The sequence below is a fragment of the Mercenaria mercenaria genome, chromosome 7, assembly GCF_021730395.1.
Source record: "Mercenaria mercenaria strain notata chromosome 7, MADL_Memer_1, whole genome shotgun sequence".
Classification (NCBI taxonomy): domain Eukaryota; kingdom Metazoa; phylum Mollusca; class Bivalvia; order Venerida; family Veneridae; genus Mercenaria; species Mercenaria mercenaria.
In genome coordinates, this window is record NC_069367.1 from 5,434,696 (window position 1) to 5,452,361 (window position 17,666).

Below are 17,666 nucleotides of genomic sequence, written 5' to 3' on the forward strand. Positions count from 1 at the left end.
TCAAACTTTTGCTTAGAGTCTGAACTTTATTTTTCCCACTTCTAAACAAACCATTCAGTCTTTATTTTCAATTATTTTTTAAACAAATAGTATATCAAACGATGGCCTAACCCAAATAATTAAATGAACCAAAAAAAAGTGGAAACCACAGGCCTGCACGACAAAAAACGAAAATGGCAAGGCTCTTAAATGGTCTTTCCAGGGCCCCCATTCAGAAAAAAAATGCCCCCGTCGTGTTATACCCCCCCCCAGGTTTTTCTATAAAAACCATGGTCTGAAGGGGAAAGTGCACAACCTTTAAATGTTATTTCTCAATTTAAACCCGCTTTCGATGAGGGGTATGTTATTAAACAATCGATAATTTATCTTCCTCGTGCACCATCCATTGTCTCAATTTTCCTATTGCGGGGTTTATCAACATATTTTATGCTTTCTCAACGTTACTGAAAAAACTTCTTCCCTTTCCCCAAATGAAACCCGGGTCTGGGTCAGGGAAAGGGGCCTGTTTGGCGAAACGTACAAAAACAAAAACAAAATTTTAAAAAAATCCAATTTTACACTAAAATCAATGATGAATAAAATTTCTCTTGTATAGTTCTTAAATTTTGAAAATCGTCATTGGCCTGCATTATTTTTTTATTTTTTTCTTTTTGCACATTTATGCGCATTTTCACTTTTTTACGAACTTGTTTTTAAATGGGATTGACTTTCTTTTAAACAGCCAATCAAATGTTTTTGAAATTTTTAGAAGGGAATTCATCAGGGTAGTTAAAGCAATTTTTTTTTGTAACGTTGAAAATAATTTAACACGCGTTGTTTTCTAAGTAAGAGTATTGAAAAAATGTGCCGGAACTGGAAGTTTTTCCCACTTGTTTGATATCCAAGTACACTTTTACAGCACTGCGTGTTTTGGGGTATAAAATGCGCGATTGAAAAGGGGTTTAGTATTTTTCCCCTTTTTCATGCCATGGTTCTTTAAATCCCAAGGGGTAGGGTATCCCGTACGGAGGCATTTTTTTTGACGGGTGCCAGGGTCTGTTCAGGCGGAAAATGAAGCTCCCGTTACGCCCTCTACCCGGGTTGAGCGAACCAATTTTTTCAGTTTTAAATTTTTCCAAATTACTTTTTAGAGAATCCGCAGTGGCCAAAATTTTTTTTTCCCACAAAAATAACTTGGATTGTACAAAATTATAACCACAGGTTTTTATTTCTTTTTCATTTTCCTATTAATATTTGCACCACAGTTAGGGTCGTGATTCAAATGACGGCCCCCCTCCCATGTGGGGTTTGGCCCACACGGGCTTTTTTAAAATTTTTATGTGAGGAATCCATCCAGTTTGTTACTGAATGTCAGTGTTCCACCAAGATGCCCGTGTAAAGGGAATGCACGGATGTGCACCGGGGTCTTTCCCCACAGCCCCCATTTTATTTTTGGGCGGTGACGTTAAACCAAAAAAAAACAAAACTTGTTGATAAACCCGAGTAAAGGGCAAAGAGTTTTACGGATAACAAAGCAAAAGCCTTGACTCGGCTTCGGGAAAAGAAAACCCTTCTTAGTTTTTTGCAACCCTTCATTTAATTTATTGAATCGCCGTTTCGCTCTTCAAAGATGACTTTTTTATAAATATCTGCACGAAAAAAAACTAAAGAGACTGAATCTTTTTTTTTAGGTTATGTTAAAGGGAGTTCGCACTTTTGATCGAATTTTTTTCTATAATGTAAAATTTTATTAACTCTGATTTTTCAAAAAATTCGGAATATACTAAAAAATCAGCAAATAAAAAAGAGGGGTGTGTGCTTAATTTTGAGTGATTTGAAAATTTCGACCCCCACTCAAGTTTTTATAAAGGGGAGTCTATGGGAAAATCGCAACTTTCAAACATTTTTGGAAAAAATTTTTCTACAAATTTAATTTTAACGAAAGTCTTACATCGTAAATAAAAATATGCCTTAAAATGGTTACATAAAGTTGTCCGTGTATTTTTTTTGAGATATTTGGCTATGATTTAAAATTTAACGTCTATTTCAAAATAATTTTAAAAACATTTTTTTGAATTACTTAAAGTGTCAGATGTTTTAATATCCATTTAAATTTAGAAAGATAGTAAAAGTTTAAAAATTTTTTCATGGTTTCCCTTAAATTTTATAAAATTTTTGTGTCCGTACGCCGAATCCAGACATTTTTCTACGTTTCCGGATAAATGACGTTTCGCCGATTCCTTTTTTGCGAACTGCGAAAAAACCTTAATAAAAAAATATCTCAAAAACAAGCACCGGGGGTTATACTTTTTACCATAATTTATTTATTTTCGTTTTTTTGGGGTTAACATCGCACCCGGGCCATTATAGGCCATTTTTCGATTTTTCCTTTTTTAGGGAAAAGGAAACCCCCGTGCCCCCCGTGAATTATTTCAATCACGAGCGGGACCTTGGTAGAATCACCGGGCCTCGAAAAACCAGCTGAAATGGGTTTTCCCCATGAAGAATTCAAAAACCCCAGTAAGGGTTGAACCCATTCGATGAGGGAAATGATTTCAAGTCAGTGACCTTTAACCCCTCGGGCACGAAGGCCCCCACTAAATTTTAGACCAATGTTTTATTTGACTGTGGAAAGTTTTATAAGACACTGCTTTAGTATACCAGGTTTTTGGGGTTGGGGGGTAAGGGCGCAATTTTCTGGTGGCCAATAAAATACTGAACCATTTATAGACTTTCTTTGGATCAAATAAGGTACGTATAGCTACCCTGCAGTCTAAATTGAGGAGATGTTTCCACCTTTTTTGAAACCCTTTCACCTTTTAAACGGTTTAAAAGATGATTAAATTTTCTAAACGAACAAATGTAAGAAAACATGTTTTAAATATTTAAAAAAAAAAACAAAATTTGTTTTTTCATCAGTGCTAAAGAAAAAGATTTAGAACCTAGCTTTTTTTATAATAAATTTTTTTTGGGTTTTGAAAAATTTACTCTTATTGCTAGTTTTATTATGAATAAAAGAAAATGTATTGAAGCAAAAAGTGGAAAAAAAAAATTTCCCCAAAATTTCAGTTTGAACAAAACAAAAATCGCAATTAATGCAGTTCAATAACAAAAATTTTACATTGGTCATTAGAAAGGTGAAGAAAAGTGGAGGTGGGCTTTGATTTTTAAACAGTAGGGGGGATAAAAGAAGCGCTTTCCCCGGGGGTGGCCTAATGCATTTTAAAATATAAAAAACCCTTTGCCCAAAATAAATAAAAACTGAACGCTACTTTAAAATTTTTAATAAAAACCCGCAAAGCAAGATTTCTGGGTTTATTTTTTTACTTCGATAAAAAAAATTTAAAAAAATTTAATAAAAAAAATTTTTCTTTTTACTTCCTAATTTTAAATAATTTTTTTTCATTTTCAAATCTACAGGGGTTTTTTGGCCCCCTTTGCAGATGGACCAGACGCTCTTGTTTTTCGGGATTAAAATCTCTGGATTTTTTTTTCTGTGAGTTAGGTTGGGGGGGGGCGGGTTGGGGGGGCACTAAAGGGGGTTTTTTTTGCTTTAAAAATCTACTTTTTCGACAATGTCTGTCCCAGCGAAAATTTCATAAAACTATGGGCATATTAGAAAAAAATTCATAAGGCCATTTTTTTGCCCCCCATCTCGGGGGGGCTATTCAAATCCTTTGCGTCGTGGCCCCCCATCCGTCGTCCCAATCCGATCCCCAATTTTGACCAAACTTTGTCAGAATGTTTTAAGGTACCCCAGTTGTGTCCCCTTTTGAAAATCAAGGTTCAACAATTTTTGAGTAATTTTGGCCCTTTGTTTATTTTTATAAATTTACTTTTTTAAAATTTTACAGGGAAAAACTTTGGAAAAAATTTTGATCCAAAATCCAATGCCCAGGGCTTTGATATTTGGTATGTAGCATCATCTAGTGGGCCCCTCCAAGATGTTTTAAAATATTTACCCGGGGGCAAATTGGCCCCGCCCCCGGGTACATGATTTTTTAGACTTTTAAAAGGGGGAAAACTTTAAAAACCTTTGTCCAAAACCCAAGGCCTAGGGCTTTGATATTTTATGGACAATCTAGAGTCCTCTCTTAGATTGTTTAAATTATTCCCCCAGGATCAAATATGGCCACTCTAGGGGTCCTAAAAATTTTTATAGACTTATAAAGGGGAAAAAATTTTAAAATCACCTTGTCCAAAAACCCCAAAGGCTAGGGTTTGTATTGTTTTAAAGTTGATATCTAGTGGTTTCACTAGTTTGTTTAAAATTTTCCCCCCAAAGTCAAATTTTGCCCCCCTGGGGGTCCAATTTCATATAGATTATATTGGGGAAAAATTTTAGAATCTTCTGCCCCTAACCCTTTTCTTCAATTTTTGGACCCCAGTACAGTTTTGATGGCAAGATGAACCTTGACATGAGTTGACTTTGACTTGACCCGTGACCTACTTTCCCCATTTTGTAGCTACGCCTTCAAAATTGGGCCACATGCAAGGGTTTTTGGGTAGAAATTTGTCTTTTTTGATTTGGACTTCGTTCCATTTCTAAGCGCCCCCCCCCCCCCCCCCCCCCCCCCCCCCCACTTTTTTTATTTACTTGTGAACCCAAAATAACACAAAATTCCCGGAACCCCACAATTTGGGATAATTTTGTGTTTGAATTTAAAATTGAATTTTGTTTTATTAGTACTACTTTACATTTCTCCCGTACGTCTCTAAAATTTTCAGCACATGCACAGTTCTGTTACCCAAATGAACTTTGCCTTGAAAAATTTATCTAGTGACCTACTTTCACATTTGCCAGGCCACAGCTTTTAAAATTTTGGGCCAACCCCGTGTTGTGTACCAAAAAGAAAATTTTACCCTTTATTTTAGTAGTTTTTTAAAATTTTTAAAATTCAAAAATGGCTCAATGGTGGGCGCCAAGATATCTATGATCTTTGTTTTCAAATACGTCTAAAAAATCGGGGTTACACCCAAAGGCATCATAATCATACAGTTTGGGGTATTTGTACAGGGTTTAAGTTTGGCTTTTAAAAATTTTCCCGGAAAATTTTTCAAATAAATTTTATGAATTTTACGACTTTAACACATTCTTGAAAAATTCCCCTTTCAAAAAATTTTTAATTTTGTTTGATATTTTAACTTTTTTTTGGGGGGAAAATCTGTACACATATTTATTTTTATAAAAATGGTATTCATCGTGTTTAAGAAAAAACTTTTATGACTGTTTATTTTAAAGTTTCAAAAAGGGGGGAAAATATAAAATGTTTGCCTTTACTGATATTTATAAAACTTTCATATGTTTTGACAAAACATTCTTGAGTGTATCAATAGCAGTAAATATCTAATGGTCGTTTACAGTAGAGTAATTAAATGGAAAAATTTTATTTTTCAAAACTTTGATAAACCCTGTACTGTTTACATAGTTTTTATCATAAATTTTTACAAAAATATTGATTAATTTTGGACAGACTAACAAGAAAGCCCCTAAATGAAGAGAGCGAAGGACTGTTCCCGTGCTACGTCCAGTAGACGTGTACACGATTCCCTTTCCCCGAGAAATGTAGCTGCTCCTGAGCTGTTCCCCGGCCGTATGTTGCATGCTTACCGTCTATCATACCCTGCCGAGAACGCATAGTGACGTAATGACCAAAGTTCTTTCTAATGTAACAATATATCTGATTATCACCACTACTATCTTCAATTAAATTCGCTGTGAAAGAATACAGTCCAGGAATGTTACATGTAAAAAATTCCCGATGAAGAGGGCGATACAGAACCTTCGTTTGGTAAAAAACCCAAAATCGTATGGATCCTTCTCACCCAGTATGTCAGCCAAAAAAGCTTTGTTCCCGTAAAAAGTAAAAATATTTTTCACGTAATCTAACAAAACTATTTATCTTTGAATAAATCTAAAAGTAATCCCTGGAAGCACCGTAACAATGTAAACAGGAAAATTGAGACCGGTTTGATTTAAATTGTTTTGAACGTAAGGAAAATGCAAAACTGCCCCCGCCCCCTGCACGGCTTAAGCAGTATTCAATTGCAAAAAAAAGTGAGTTGAAATCAAATTTACCGAAGGACCGAAAATAAACAACACTTAGATAAGTCGGGGCGACCTTTTACGGCCCCCCACACAAAATTAAAAACCACTGTTGTGAAATAAGTATAAAACTGAAAAGTAGATCCTCGGAAGTTTAGTTTTTTCAATGCTTTTGTTTTTGAAAATTTTTTTTTCAAATTGCTAAAATATCTCAGCAGCTGGGAAATGGGATAAAAAAGATAAAAGTTAAATTTCCATGGAATAATAAGAAAAATTTAATTTTGAAATCTATTTTAAAATTATTTTCAAATCATGCTGAAAAACAGAGAAATTTAAACCAACAGTTTAGGGATACTTTAGTCTCTTGTGGATGTGATAAAGAAATCAACTTTTTACGTCTGTCTGTTTCATAATGCGTCTTAGTTTTGAGCGTCGTACAATATCATTAATATTGCATAAGCTGATCTGATTAATATGATTTTATAAATGTAAAAATGAAAGAAAGGCAGAAAACAAGCCAAATCTGTCTGGAATTATTTTTTATCGGACTTTATTTAAACTTTTTGTACTTTTTTTTTTAAATTTTTTTTTTAGAACAAAAATTTGCAACTATGAACTTAAGGATTTAAATAAAATTTTTTTTTTTATTTTTTATACCCATTTATATAGCACTTTTCATGCACGTAACCCTTAAAAAAGCTTCAAAGAAAAAATGCAAAAAAAGTAAAATAGCAACAAAAATAATGCATTCCACGTTTAACAAAATTCAACAATTAATGTAAAACGTAAAGATTAACAAGAAAACATCAACATATTTAAAAATTTTAAGTTTCCATGGTAAAATACTGTTCAAAGTGTTTTAAAAAGAATAAAAGAAAAAAGCATCAATTATAGGTCGTTAAAAAAAAAGGGTTTTTGCAGGCTTTTGAAGCAGCTAGGTGTCACTTCCCCATTTGCCGGAAGGGGTTCCAAATTATTGAAACAGTGCACGCACGAAAAGCTGCGTTGTATACATCATGGTTTTAGTTTTGGATAACAGTGACGCAGCTTGTGTCTTAGGTTTTTACCGGGTTTAACACTTTATATTCCAATATAGGCAGGGGCTTTTTTGTTAAGCCTTAAAGGTGTGGGTCAGAAACCCTTTTACTGCACCCTGTATTTTACTGGCAACCAATGGAGCTCCTTCATGAATGATGGATTGCAAGGAGCCAGAGAAACCGTCTCTGTCTAAAACAATATTTCTCATCTATTTTTGAAGGCAAAAGCATGTGTTTGAATTTGAGTAAGTTTTAAAAAGGGTTTTTAACGCACGGGGATTTTTTTAGCAAAAAATGATTACTTGGAAATGAAGTTGGTTCACATTTTGTACACAATCACAGAAATTCCCAGGGGGAAGGTCTGGATTATTACAAATTTCGTTGACGTTGCATTCCCCGTTACAGCTTGCAGAACAATTTTCCATGAGTCCAGGGCCCCCCTCCCCAAATTTTTTATGAAATGTTTTTGGTTTTTATTATGTGCCGGTTGTAAAATATTTTTTAACATATGAAAATTGCTTTAACTTCAACAAAATAAAAAAGAGAGTTATCAACGCCCCTCGCCTATTGACATTTCTATGGTGGCTGATTTCTGCCATTTCGCGTTTTCGCCCCGCGACCCCGCCGAGCGAAAACACGAGAATTAACAAGTTAAAGGTCATAATGCAGTAATTCGGTCAAAAATATGCTTCCGTGGTGTAGTCGAAAGAAGTCCTTAATAAATAGATCCTAATTTTTCCATTTTTCGCGCATTTGCGCGTAAATCGGGGGCCAAATGGGCATTATTTCACTCGTGGAATGAATTTCACATAAAATAGGACACTTTTCATGCTAATATTCGCATGTTTTCGAGTTGTTTACATGAAAACGAAAGTAGGGTGTTTATTCTGCGGACCGCTTTCTGAAATGCGGCAATATGAGGGTACCTGACTTCAGTTGACTTGCATCCCATATAGCAGACATGCGTTGGCCCAACGTTGGGCCAACGGCAGACTCTTCGTTGGCCCAACGCCATTTTGCTAATTGGCGCAACGTTGGCCCAACGGTTGGTACACCGTTGGCCCAACGACTGGAATCCTACACTTATCGTTGGCCCTCCATTGGGCCAACAACTGGTATCCTGCACTTATCGTTGGCCCTCCATTGGGCCAACAGCATTTTTTCGTCTATCATGGTTGGTCCAGCGTTGGGCCAACGCTATCCCAACGATTACGAAACTGAAAAAAGACATAAACTAGCATTGTTTAGTACGTATTTTATTTTCAAATAGTTGTGATTTTGTTAAAGTTTAACAAAAAGAAATCTAACATTTATTTAAAGTTTGTTTGAATTTTCCTAAAGAAATATAACAGAATATTTCATCACTACAACATGTCAAATATTGATTCCAGCCTTTTGTAAATCTAAATATTTTTCTTTTTTTCAGTCACTGATTAAATCCTAATAAAGTGAATTACTGTTTGTATATTAACTCATTATATATCCAAGTTCTGTTTGATTGTTTTCTTTTCTCACTGAAGTTGCTGCTTTCTTTTTTTTCTTCTTCTTTTTTTCTTGTGCACCACAGTGCTAGGCACTCCATTATTGCACTCTTGAACAGCACCCTGTAAAGAAACAAAAATCATAATGTTGATTAAACCATCTACGTCAAATTGATAACAATATAACTAAAGAAATGCACATAAACCTCTGGACATAAACTTGCGTAAAATGTGTGAAATTTATTTTTGTCTGTATTTATCCGAGAAAAATATGTTAGAATTAACGAGAATATGAATTATTTTATTTAAAGAATTTAATACTCAACACAAGTGCCATCCGCCAGCTTTAGATAAAAGTATTTAACATATGTTCAAGTCACGTGGATATTACTTGCATACAGGATAAAATTAAGAAAGTCTCTGTTTACAAGATTCCACAACTTTATCAAAAAATATTCAAAAACTTCTACTTACAGTTTATAGCCGGTAGACCGGGTTTTTGTTGTTAACTCTAGATCTATCACATGTATAATAGTTTCCTTACTTCACATAATGCAGCTAGAAATCTGGCCTAAGAGTAAAATTAACCACATTTTCTGGGATTTTTACATAACCCGGGTTAACAAGAGTTCATGTTCTGGAATACTCAACAGATTTATTGTAAACATTTTATGACTGTATAAAATTAGATATTTGTTATAGAGTTAGTAGTGTTTTTTTTTTTTTTGTTTTTTTTTTTTCATTTTTTTTCACAATTTTTTTTCAATGTAGTAGATTTGAAATAGTTCAAAATGTCATTACGGCTGCAGATAAGTTTTAGGTTTAATTAGCCCAAATTTAACTGATTACGAATTGGTGCAGAAAAGTATTTAATTATTAATTAAATATTGCATGTTACACATACACAACGTGTATACCTGTAGGGGCTTGTGATAAAACATTCACCTGTAAAATATATAATTATTATATTATCACTTCTAATGGGCCAACGTTGGGCCAACGATGTTTTCTCTGTATAAGTCTTTCTCTGAAAATCAATATTGGGCCAATGCAGAGATATCTGTGACTGAAATTCAAAGTTGGTTCAACGTTGACCCAACAGCTGTATTTACAATACTTATTAATCATTGTTGGGCCAACAGTGGCCCAACAACGATTATCCTTTGACGGTTTTCCGTCGTTGGCCCAATGACTTCATGTTTACAGGGATTTCACTGCATACTATTCAACACCCCTTTTTCTTTTCGTTTTCTTGAAGCAAATGTATGGATATCTTGTGGAAAATAGGTCTACGACGGAGTGAAAATCTAGAAACTGTAACAAAATTGTTCTGAAGTAGCTGAATTTAATATGAAACAAAGAACAGTTTCTTTTATTGGTATATAGCCTAAAATGGCGGGGGCGCGGGGCGAAAACTCGCTATTTAGCGTGGGCGCGGAGCGAAAACTCGCTGTTTAGCGGGGTCGCGGGGCGAGATTTAGTAACTGGTATGTCGTGGGCGCGAGACGAAAACACGATAATTAGCGCTGCTTTAACGTCGAGTTTTCGCACCGCGCCCCGACATCCAGTTACTAAATCTCGCCCCGCGCCCCCGCTAATTATCGTGTTTTCGCTTCGCGCCCCCGCTAAATAGCGAGTTTTGGCCTGGCGCCCCCGCCATCTTATCTTGTTAATTTTCGTGTTTTCGCTTGGCGGGGTCGCTGGGCGAAAACTCGCTATTTACTAGGGGCGCGAAGCGAAAACACGATAATTAGCGGTGTCGAGGGGCGAGATTTAGGAACTGGAATGTCGGGGGTGCGGTGCGAAAACTCGGCGTTTAAGCAGCGCTAATTATCGTGTTTTCGCCACGCGCACCCGACATTCCAATTCCTAAATCGCGCCCCGCGACCCCGCTAAACAGCGAGTTTTCGCTCCGTGCCCACGCTAAATAGCGAGTTTTCGCCCCTCGCCCCCGCCATTTTAACTTGTTAATTCTCGTGTTTTCGCTTGGCGGGGTCGCGGAGCGAAAACGCGAAATGGCAGAAATCAGCCACCATACATTTCAATTTTTTATTGCCAGTCAATACTAAGTAATTTTCAACGTGCGGGGCAAGATAATAAAAATGTTCATCAAACTGATTTTGAAAATGTCTGGAAATCTATATAACTTATAATAGCTTTTAATGCGATATTATTTTATAACTGGTGAAAAAAAAAATAAATGAGTGAATTATTCTTTCTTATTACATACTCATTTAATTACTCCATTTAGTTTCAATGGAAGATGAAATGTCAGTATTGTTACATACTGACGTTCAAATTTCATACCGGGAGTGTGACGTACTTTTTGCAATTCTGTAACGACGCAGTCCATTTCTATATCTCTTTTTTATCTTCGGAAAGATGGAGGACAAAAATATCTTACTTGGACAATGCTGTTGGTTACACATTCGTACATCCATTGGACTTCCATCACAGAAATCTCCGTCAGCAGAAGTTTCGGATTATGACAATTACGTTGCCGTGATTGCATTCCTCCGTTACAGCTGGCGGTACAACCATGATGTCCAGGATCCCCAACCTCCATTTGTTACTGAAAGGGTATATGATTATATTATTATTGGTGTTTTTACTGCCAAAGTAGACTGCTTTTGTAAGTTTTTTGTAACTTAAAGTCAGATATTCATGAAAGGATTTCTACATATCCATTTGACGACGAATTCAAAAGCATTGTCGGGTAAGTGATTTTACCAACTATTTAAGGGAAAAGCATATGAAAGATAATTGAATAAAAAATTGATATAATTATTTTGAACAAGTACCAGCAAGCAACAGATAATGATCACATTAAATATTCACAAGACGTCTTACAGAACAAGATCTCTGTAATTATTATTATTACATGATTCCTTATACTTATAAATCGCCGGTCTACAGTTTGTGCCTTTGAACGGTCTGTATTCCAAAACTAAGTTTTGCTCAGCTAAAGTAAAATCTTTGAAAAAATTCGAAAATTTATTTCTAATGACAATCAATAAAACATATCAATAGTCAAAAGTTTGAACCTCGAATATTAGTTTCTAATACTGACCGGCATGCCATGAGTGTATATTATTCTATTCCTGTATAGTTTGTCATTTTCATATATACACATTCGCCCTATTCGTTTTCATTGAAAATTATTCGTATAAACAACAAAAGGAAAGGTGCGAGAGTTACGTCAACGCTGCTAAGTGATAACGAACCGCTATTTTGACAACGTCCGCGTATAGACAGTGTGAACGTTCCATAGATGACGTCGTTGTTGTTCCGCCTGGTAAACAGAATGGCTGGGAAACTAATTTAAATGTTTAATGCAAAAAAATATGTGCAATTTATAATATACCCTTGTTTACAAATGGAATGGAAATATAATATCAATGTAAAATGTGAATTATTTTCTCGGTGTTCATGCGAAATGAACGACAGAATAGGATCAGCACATGTTAGCCTTTCATGAATTTGCCGATCCTATTCTGTCGTTCGTTTCGCATGAATACCGAAAAATATTTCATTTCTTAAAAAACTAACCTAGACATGACTGCATGTTACACGTCTCTACTTGATAAGAGTCCCCTTGGCAGTACTTTCCTTGTATAGACGGCAACGGGTTGTCACATGACCTTGATCTTGACCTTATACCATCTCCACACGTTCTACTGCAAGTGACCCAAGCTTGCCATGAGGACCAATCACCAACTGTTGTAAATAAAATGAGCATTGATAATGATTTCTTTGTTACATATATGTTCCTTATTCATATGCCTTTATTTTGGTAATTCTTCGTAGAACAATTTTATATCTAGCAATGATAAAAATAAATTGAATACGTATCGTATTTCGTCTTGATCTCAAGAACATTTCAACTACAGCCATTATGCATTTGAAAAGGTTCTTTCTGTCTACATTTGTTTTATTAATAAACATCACTTATTGTTAAACTGAAAGTCGCTGATATTAAACTTGGTTCAGAGACCTATCAAAAAGCTAAGCTCTATCTGTTAAAAGACTCAAGAGGGCTTGATTTTCAATTTATGATATAGAAACTGAAACATTCAATGTTATTTAAAAAAACCCATTCTTTTTATAATTCTTTGATAACTATTTACCATGGCAGGTATTAGCTAAACATATTTGATTGTTTCTCGAGTCCCCAAAACAGGGGCTGCCATGGCGTCCAGTATATGGTGCCGATCGAACATGATCTATCTCTCCTCTGTAGACCGATACCACACGTGACACTGCAGCTTCCCGATGTGTTCCAAGCTGTCCATGCCCCAGATACTGAAATAAGTATATTGTTTCAAAAGTTAACTATGTAAACAGTGTAAATTTGATATTGAGACAGGCCTACCGTAAGTGTACAGACTCAAAGAAGTCGCCGTCTTATAAACATTGAAAAGGAGTGAGTATACTGCCACAGAACTAGAGAGGAGTACACATTTATTCACTATTAAGACAAGTAGTGTCGATAGTTTTAAAGCTTTAAAGTTCGTAGATGCCCAGAAGCATTTCTAACAATTAAAACACGTTTATTCATTTATTCTGATCAGTTTTCAGGATAATTGACGCCCAGCTATTATTGTATATTCGTTCTAAAATTCTACAACCTTAAAAGCGGTCACATAATGTAAAAAATATGTATGTTTTACGAATTCTTAAGATAGGAAACAGGTGCTCATACAGTCTAACAGAATTATCTCATGATCTGCAGTTGCTTACCAAATGGACGAACGTTGCTTAAAAGAATTCACTTATCGAAACAGAGTAGATTGAAATGACGAGTTTTTAAAAGTACAGAGAGCATGCATCACTGACACCAAATCAGAAAGATAAAATATAATTTAAACTGATATTGTGTACGTGTCATACTCTATCTCTTTGACATGCCGTGAACGAGATGAACTAAGAACCTATTTGACTGCCCATCTTTAACGTACGATGCGTGCTTCGGCAATACATACATCGTTTCAACTGTACATGTTCGCTAAAATTTGACATTCACGTTTTGTGTGTTAATGTTTCGTCTACATGTGCACACAACTGTATTTCGAGGTCAGAAATCTTATAGGTTTTGATCAGCGTCTGAGATGCATATGTTCATAAAAGAGTGACAACTGTATGACGGAAGATAATGACTGATTTTGTGTTAAAAAATACGCATAGTATCTATAGTCAAACTTAGGATTTTATGTATTAAATGGGTGACTGAAATGATGGACTAGTAATCTCTGTTCTCGACCATGTCTTTATTCTATTTCTATGGATAGAATATGACATGTACACAAACAAACAATATCAGTTTTAATGTTATTTTCTTTCTTGTCTTGTTCCAGTAAACATGCATAGCGCAAACTTTCCAACTAAGGAATACCTGGACAAGATTCTGCGGTACAAGTCTGTGCCTCCTGTGACATCCCTGCACAGTCGTGGCCACCACCTGAAGGACTTGGTTCTGTGCATTTGCGTATCCGTGTCTGAGTACTATTACCGCATGTAACATCACATGACGACCATGTCAGCCACGTTGACCAAGATCCATCAACTGTAACCAAATATATTTAATTACATACTTATCTGAGGACCCATATACAACAGTCTAAAATATTGCTCAGAGACAAGTGTCGTTGTTAGAAAGAATAATGATTATTTTCTTTACTCTTTTGGTAAACCCTATATCATTCCGATATTTAGATATAAACATTGTGTATACATATTTGTATTGACTAATCCAGTTCAACAAGTTCTCCAAAGCACGTAACATATCCTAGATACAGACTACAACTCTAGAGTAGTTTAAGTACTAAAGTATGTACATATTGTACCATAGATATAAAAATAAAGCTCTAATAAAGAATTACCATAATCACACAATCCACAAAACCTTTCACAAACAGTTTTGGCATGTTGGGTGTCAGTGCAAATGTTAACAACGGTACCTATATACACTTTTAAAATTAATTTCTGTACCATCAGAGCACTCTTTGTCTGAAACTATAAATAGCCAACACTTGACTGTTACTTGTAAAATAAATAAATGAATCCAAAAGCACATGTTTTACAAGAGGGACAGAGTGAGAGATAGCCCCCATTACAGAGAGACAGAAATCCTTAATACGCAATCTCTATTATCCCTTGGTTCGGTATCAGTTTGCCTTTGTTTGATCTTTACAAGGTGATCAACATGTTTACACATATTATTAGAATAAAACTGTGCCGATATATGTCACAACTGTTTTTGATATATGTCATCAGGCTCAACCCACTTTCTGCATTGTAACACCTAACAAGGATTTTATTTGTCTGTAGTGCATTACACTATTTAAAAAGATATAGACCGTGTCTGTTTCGTAGCGTTCCATGTTTTCAAAGAATCTTTTGCCTTAGATAAAGTTGTTCAAATTTTTTGAAATATGCATACTAGAAACTTACATGAGTGTTGACAAAGCTGTCTGTTACAGTGTTGGTTCTTGCAACATTCTGAACAAGTTCCCGGCGATGCTGATCGACCAACTACAGATCCAGAATCAGCGCTGTTCCCATCTTGTATTATCGAACTACATTTCTGAAACATATTCATGCATATCAATTAGCCTACATTTGAGTCCTTTTTACTGGTAAATGTAAGAATAATATAATTACATTCGTTTGATTGTAATCTTTTTAATTTATCTCAAATGATTATAAAAGTTATCTTTACCGCTTCTGCTCGGCATCCAAATGGATACATCTTTTCGTACGACGTCTGAATGTGGTCGGAGAAGCAAATCTAAAATAAAGGAAACGTTAAACAGAATTTTATCTCTATTTATTTTATCTTAATACAATTATCAAAATACACATAGTTTGACAATCTGCATATTTTGATAATAAAGATATTTTAATAACAATTTACACTCTGGAAAAACTTCGAAAATGTAAACCGAAAATAAAATGATGTATGATTTATGTCTATATGGAGATAGTGATACGTGGTTAATTTTGACAAAAGCGCAAGTAGTGTCCAGTTAAATAATAATAAAGAAAATGTGGTATTTCCTTTTTGACAGAGTTAAATACATTCTTTGCAGTTAAATACTTAGTATTTGACTAGGTCGTATCTGAAAAGCAATTGTATACGAAATGCTAATAATTTACGGGGCATGACATTGCTATGTAGAAAGGGGATGAACGCTTGTGAAATGTATGCGTACCTCTTCTGCATTACAAGTTGTTGTAGATTTGCATTCAGACACGTAGGTAGCATTGGTGCACGTGTAACAATCAAGGGCATCTAAAAAGGTTAAATGGCAACTTTCATACACACAGAATATGTAACAAGCATCCCTTTGTCTTAATATATTCATGGAAACAATACAATTTTCATACGACTAAAATGATTTATAAACTTATTTGATAATAAGGGATTCGCATGTAAATGAAATTGTAATAGAAAGTGCAGTATTTTCATAACACGCCAGTAGACGTTATCTCTATGACGTTAAAATAATTAAACATGCAAACGATATGTAAAGTCTGATATTTAAATTTATTTCAAATTTATTTAAGTAGCGATTCTCATAGAATGTACTTGTGATATATATTGTACTGACATGTACATGCTGTAGTAATAGTTAAAAACACTAAGGCAAAACAACCTGAAATATAATAAAAACTCAATACATTGTATTTAGTTTCACATACTTGCATTTCTTAAAAGCCTTTCTACGGCAAATTGAATAATAACCAGAAGTACAAAATATTTAGGAACTATTTTTTTAAATGTCATATTGTAATTACGTGTCAAAGACATTAACCTGAAACATATAACAAACAAAATGTGGAAACGATTTGAGCCGTGCCATGAGAAAATCAACATAGTGGGTTTGCGACCAGCATGGATCCAGACCAGCCTGCGCATCCGCGCAGTCTGGTCAGGATCCATGCTGTTCGCTAATGGCTTCTCTAGTTGCAGTAGGCTTTAAAAGCGAACAGCATAGATCCTGACCAGACTGCGCGGATGCGCAGGCTGGTCTGGATCCATGCTGGTCGCACACCCACTATGTTGGTTTTCTCATGGCGCGGCTCATATGAAAAGTAAACAGAAAAGTTCTTTAACGGTTATTTCAAGATATGTGGATACATGCAGATTTAAAACTCCATTCTTGTTGTTTCTTAATTGTCTTAAGTAATGTAGAAAATTCACTTCTCAACCGACTTTTCCAAACGGTAGCACCAAAATGACAATGTTCCTAATTTCTTACCTTATATAGATAACATTAGAGACCCGTTGCAGACATGATGCAATCGTGAGGTACGTGGCCTTGTTGTTTAGTTCAAATTATCAAACCAAACCTTCTCTTCTTTCATACAGTACCAAAGGTTATGAAATGTGCTATTAGTTACACGATTGAGGTACTAAATTAGAAGCAATGTAAGTCGCACTGAAATGAAAAAGTCCCTATTTTTTCTTATCTTGTAAGGAGTTGCATAACATTTGAACGATTTAAACGGTACATCGTGACAAACCTACAACCTAGCGCTGTTAGATTGATTATAATATATGGTAATTGTCCTTAGACAACAATTCAAATTATAGAGCAAACCATTTTAAAACGTTTTCTGTTCTTTTTCCACGACACATCTAAGTTGTAAATCGTGCCTAGATGTTGCACGATTGAAATCTAAAGAGAAGCGTCGGCTTTTACATAGCTTTAGTACAGTTGATGTCCCTGCCGTCTTATAAACGTATGTACATGTATTCGTGTAAATTTGGATTAAAATCAGCTTTACAATAGTAATGATTTGAATTTTGCACTATTTTCTCATCAATATGTAACTTCTATGCCAACTTGCAAAAATGCATATGAACACACGATCGCAGAAAGCCCTTCAATTGCAAGATTTAATGTCATATGTTAATTATTACCCTTGAATTTGTCCGAATTACTGTTTTTACCTTTTTTGTTTATAAGCGGGTGCGTTTCTTGAGTAAACTTCATGAAGCTAACGCAGTATGTGTATGTCCCTCAGAACCCGATCATTTCCCAGATTGCTCCAATAGACTTATGAGCCATATTAGTCAAAATTGTTACACATTGTATTTTATTGTAAACACATTAATGA

At 35.1% G+C, this 17,666-nt stretch overlaps 1 protein-coding gene across 1 annotated transcript in view; it reads right to left on the minus strand.

Annotated features, from left to right (window-relative positions):
- The window catches only part of LOC123555083 (thrombospondin-2-like), a 39,362-nt gene extending 23,395 nt beyond the window's left edge, over window positions 1–15,967 (minus strand). The window contains exons 1-3 of the mRNA XM_053547420.1: window positions 15,755–15,967; window positions 15,262–15,330; window positions 14,994–15,126 (exon numbers count right to left, since the gene is read on the minus strand). Coding sequence (XP_053403395.1) covers window positions 14,994–15,126; window positions 15,262–15,330; window positions 15,755–15,907 — 355 coding nt within the window. The 5' untranslated portion in view covers window positions 15,908–15,967. The remainder of the gene's footprint in view (window positions 1–14,993; window positions 15,127–15,261; window positions 15,331–15,754) is intronic.
- Between the last annotated feature and the right edge of the window lie 1,699 nt (window positions 15,968–17,666).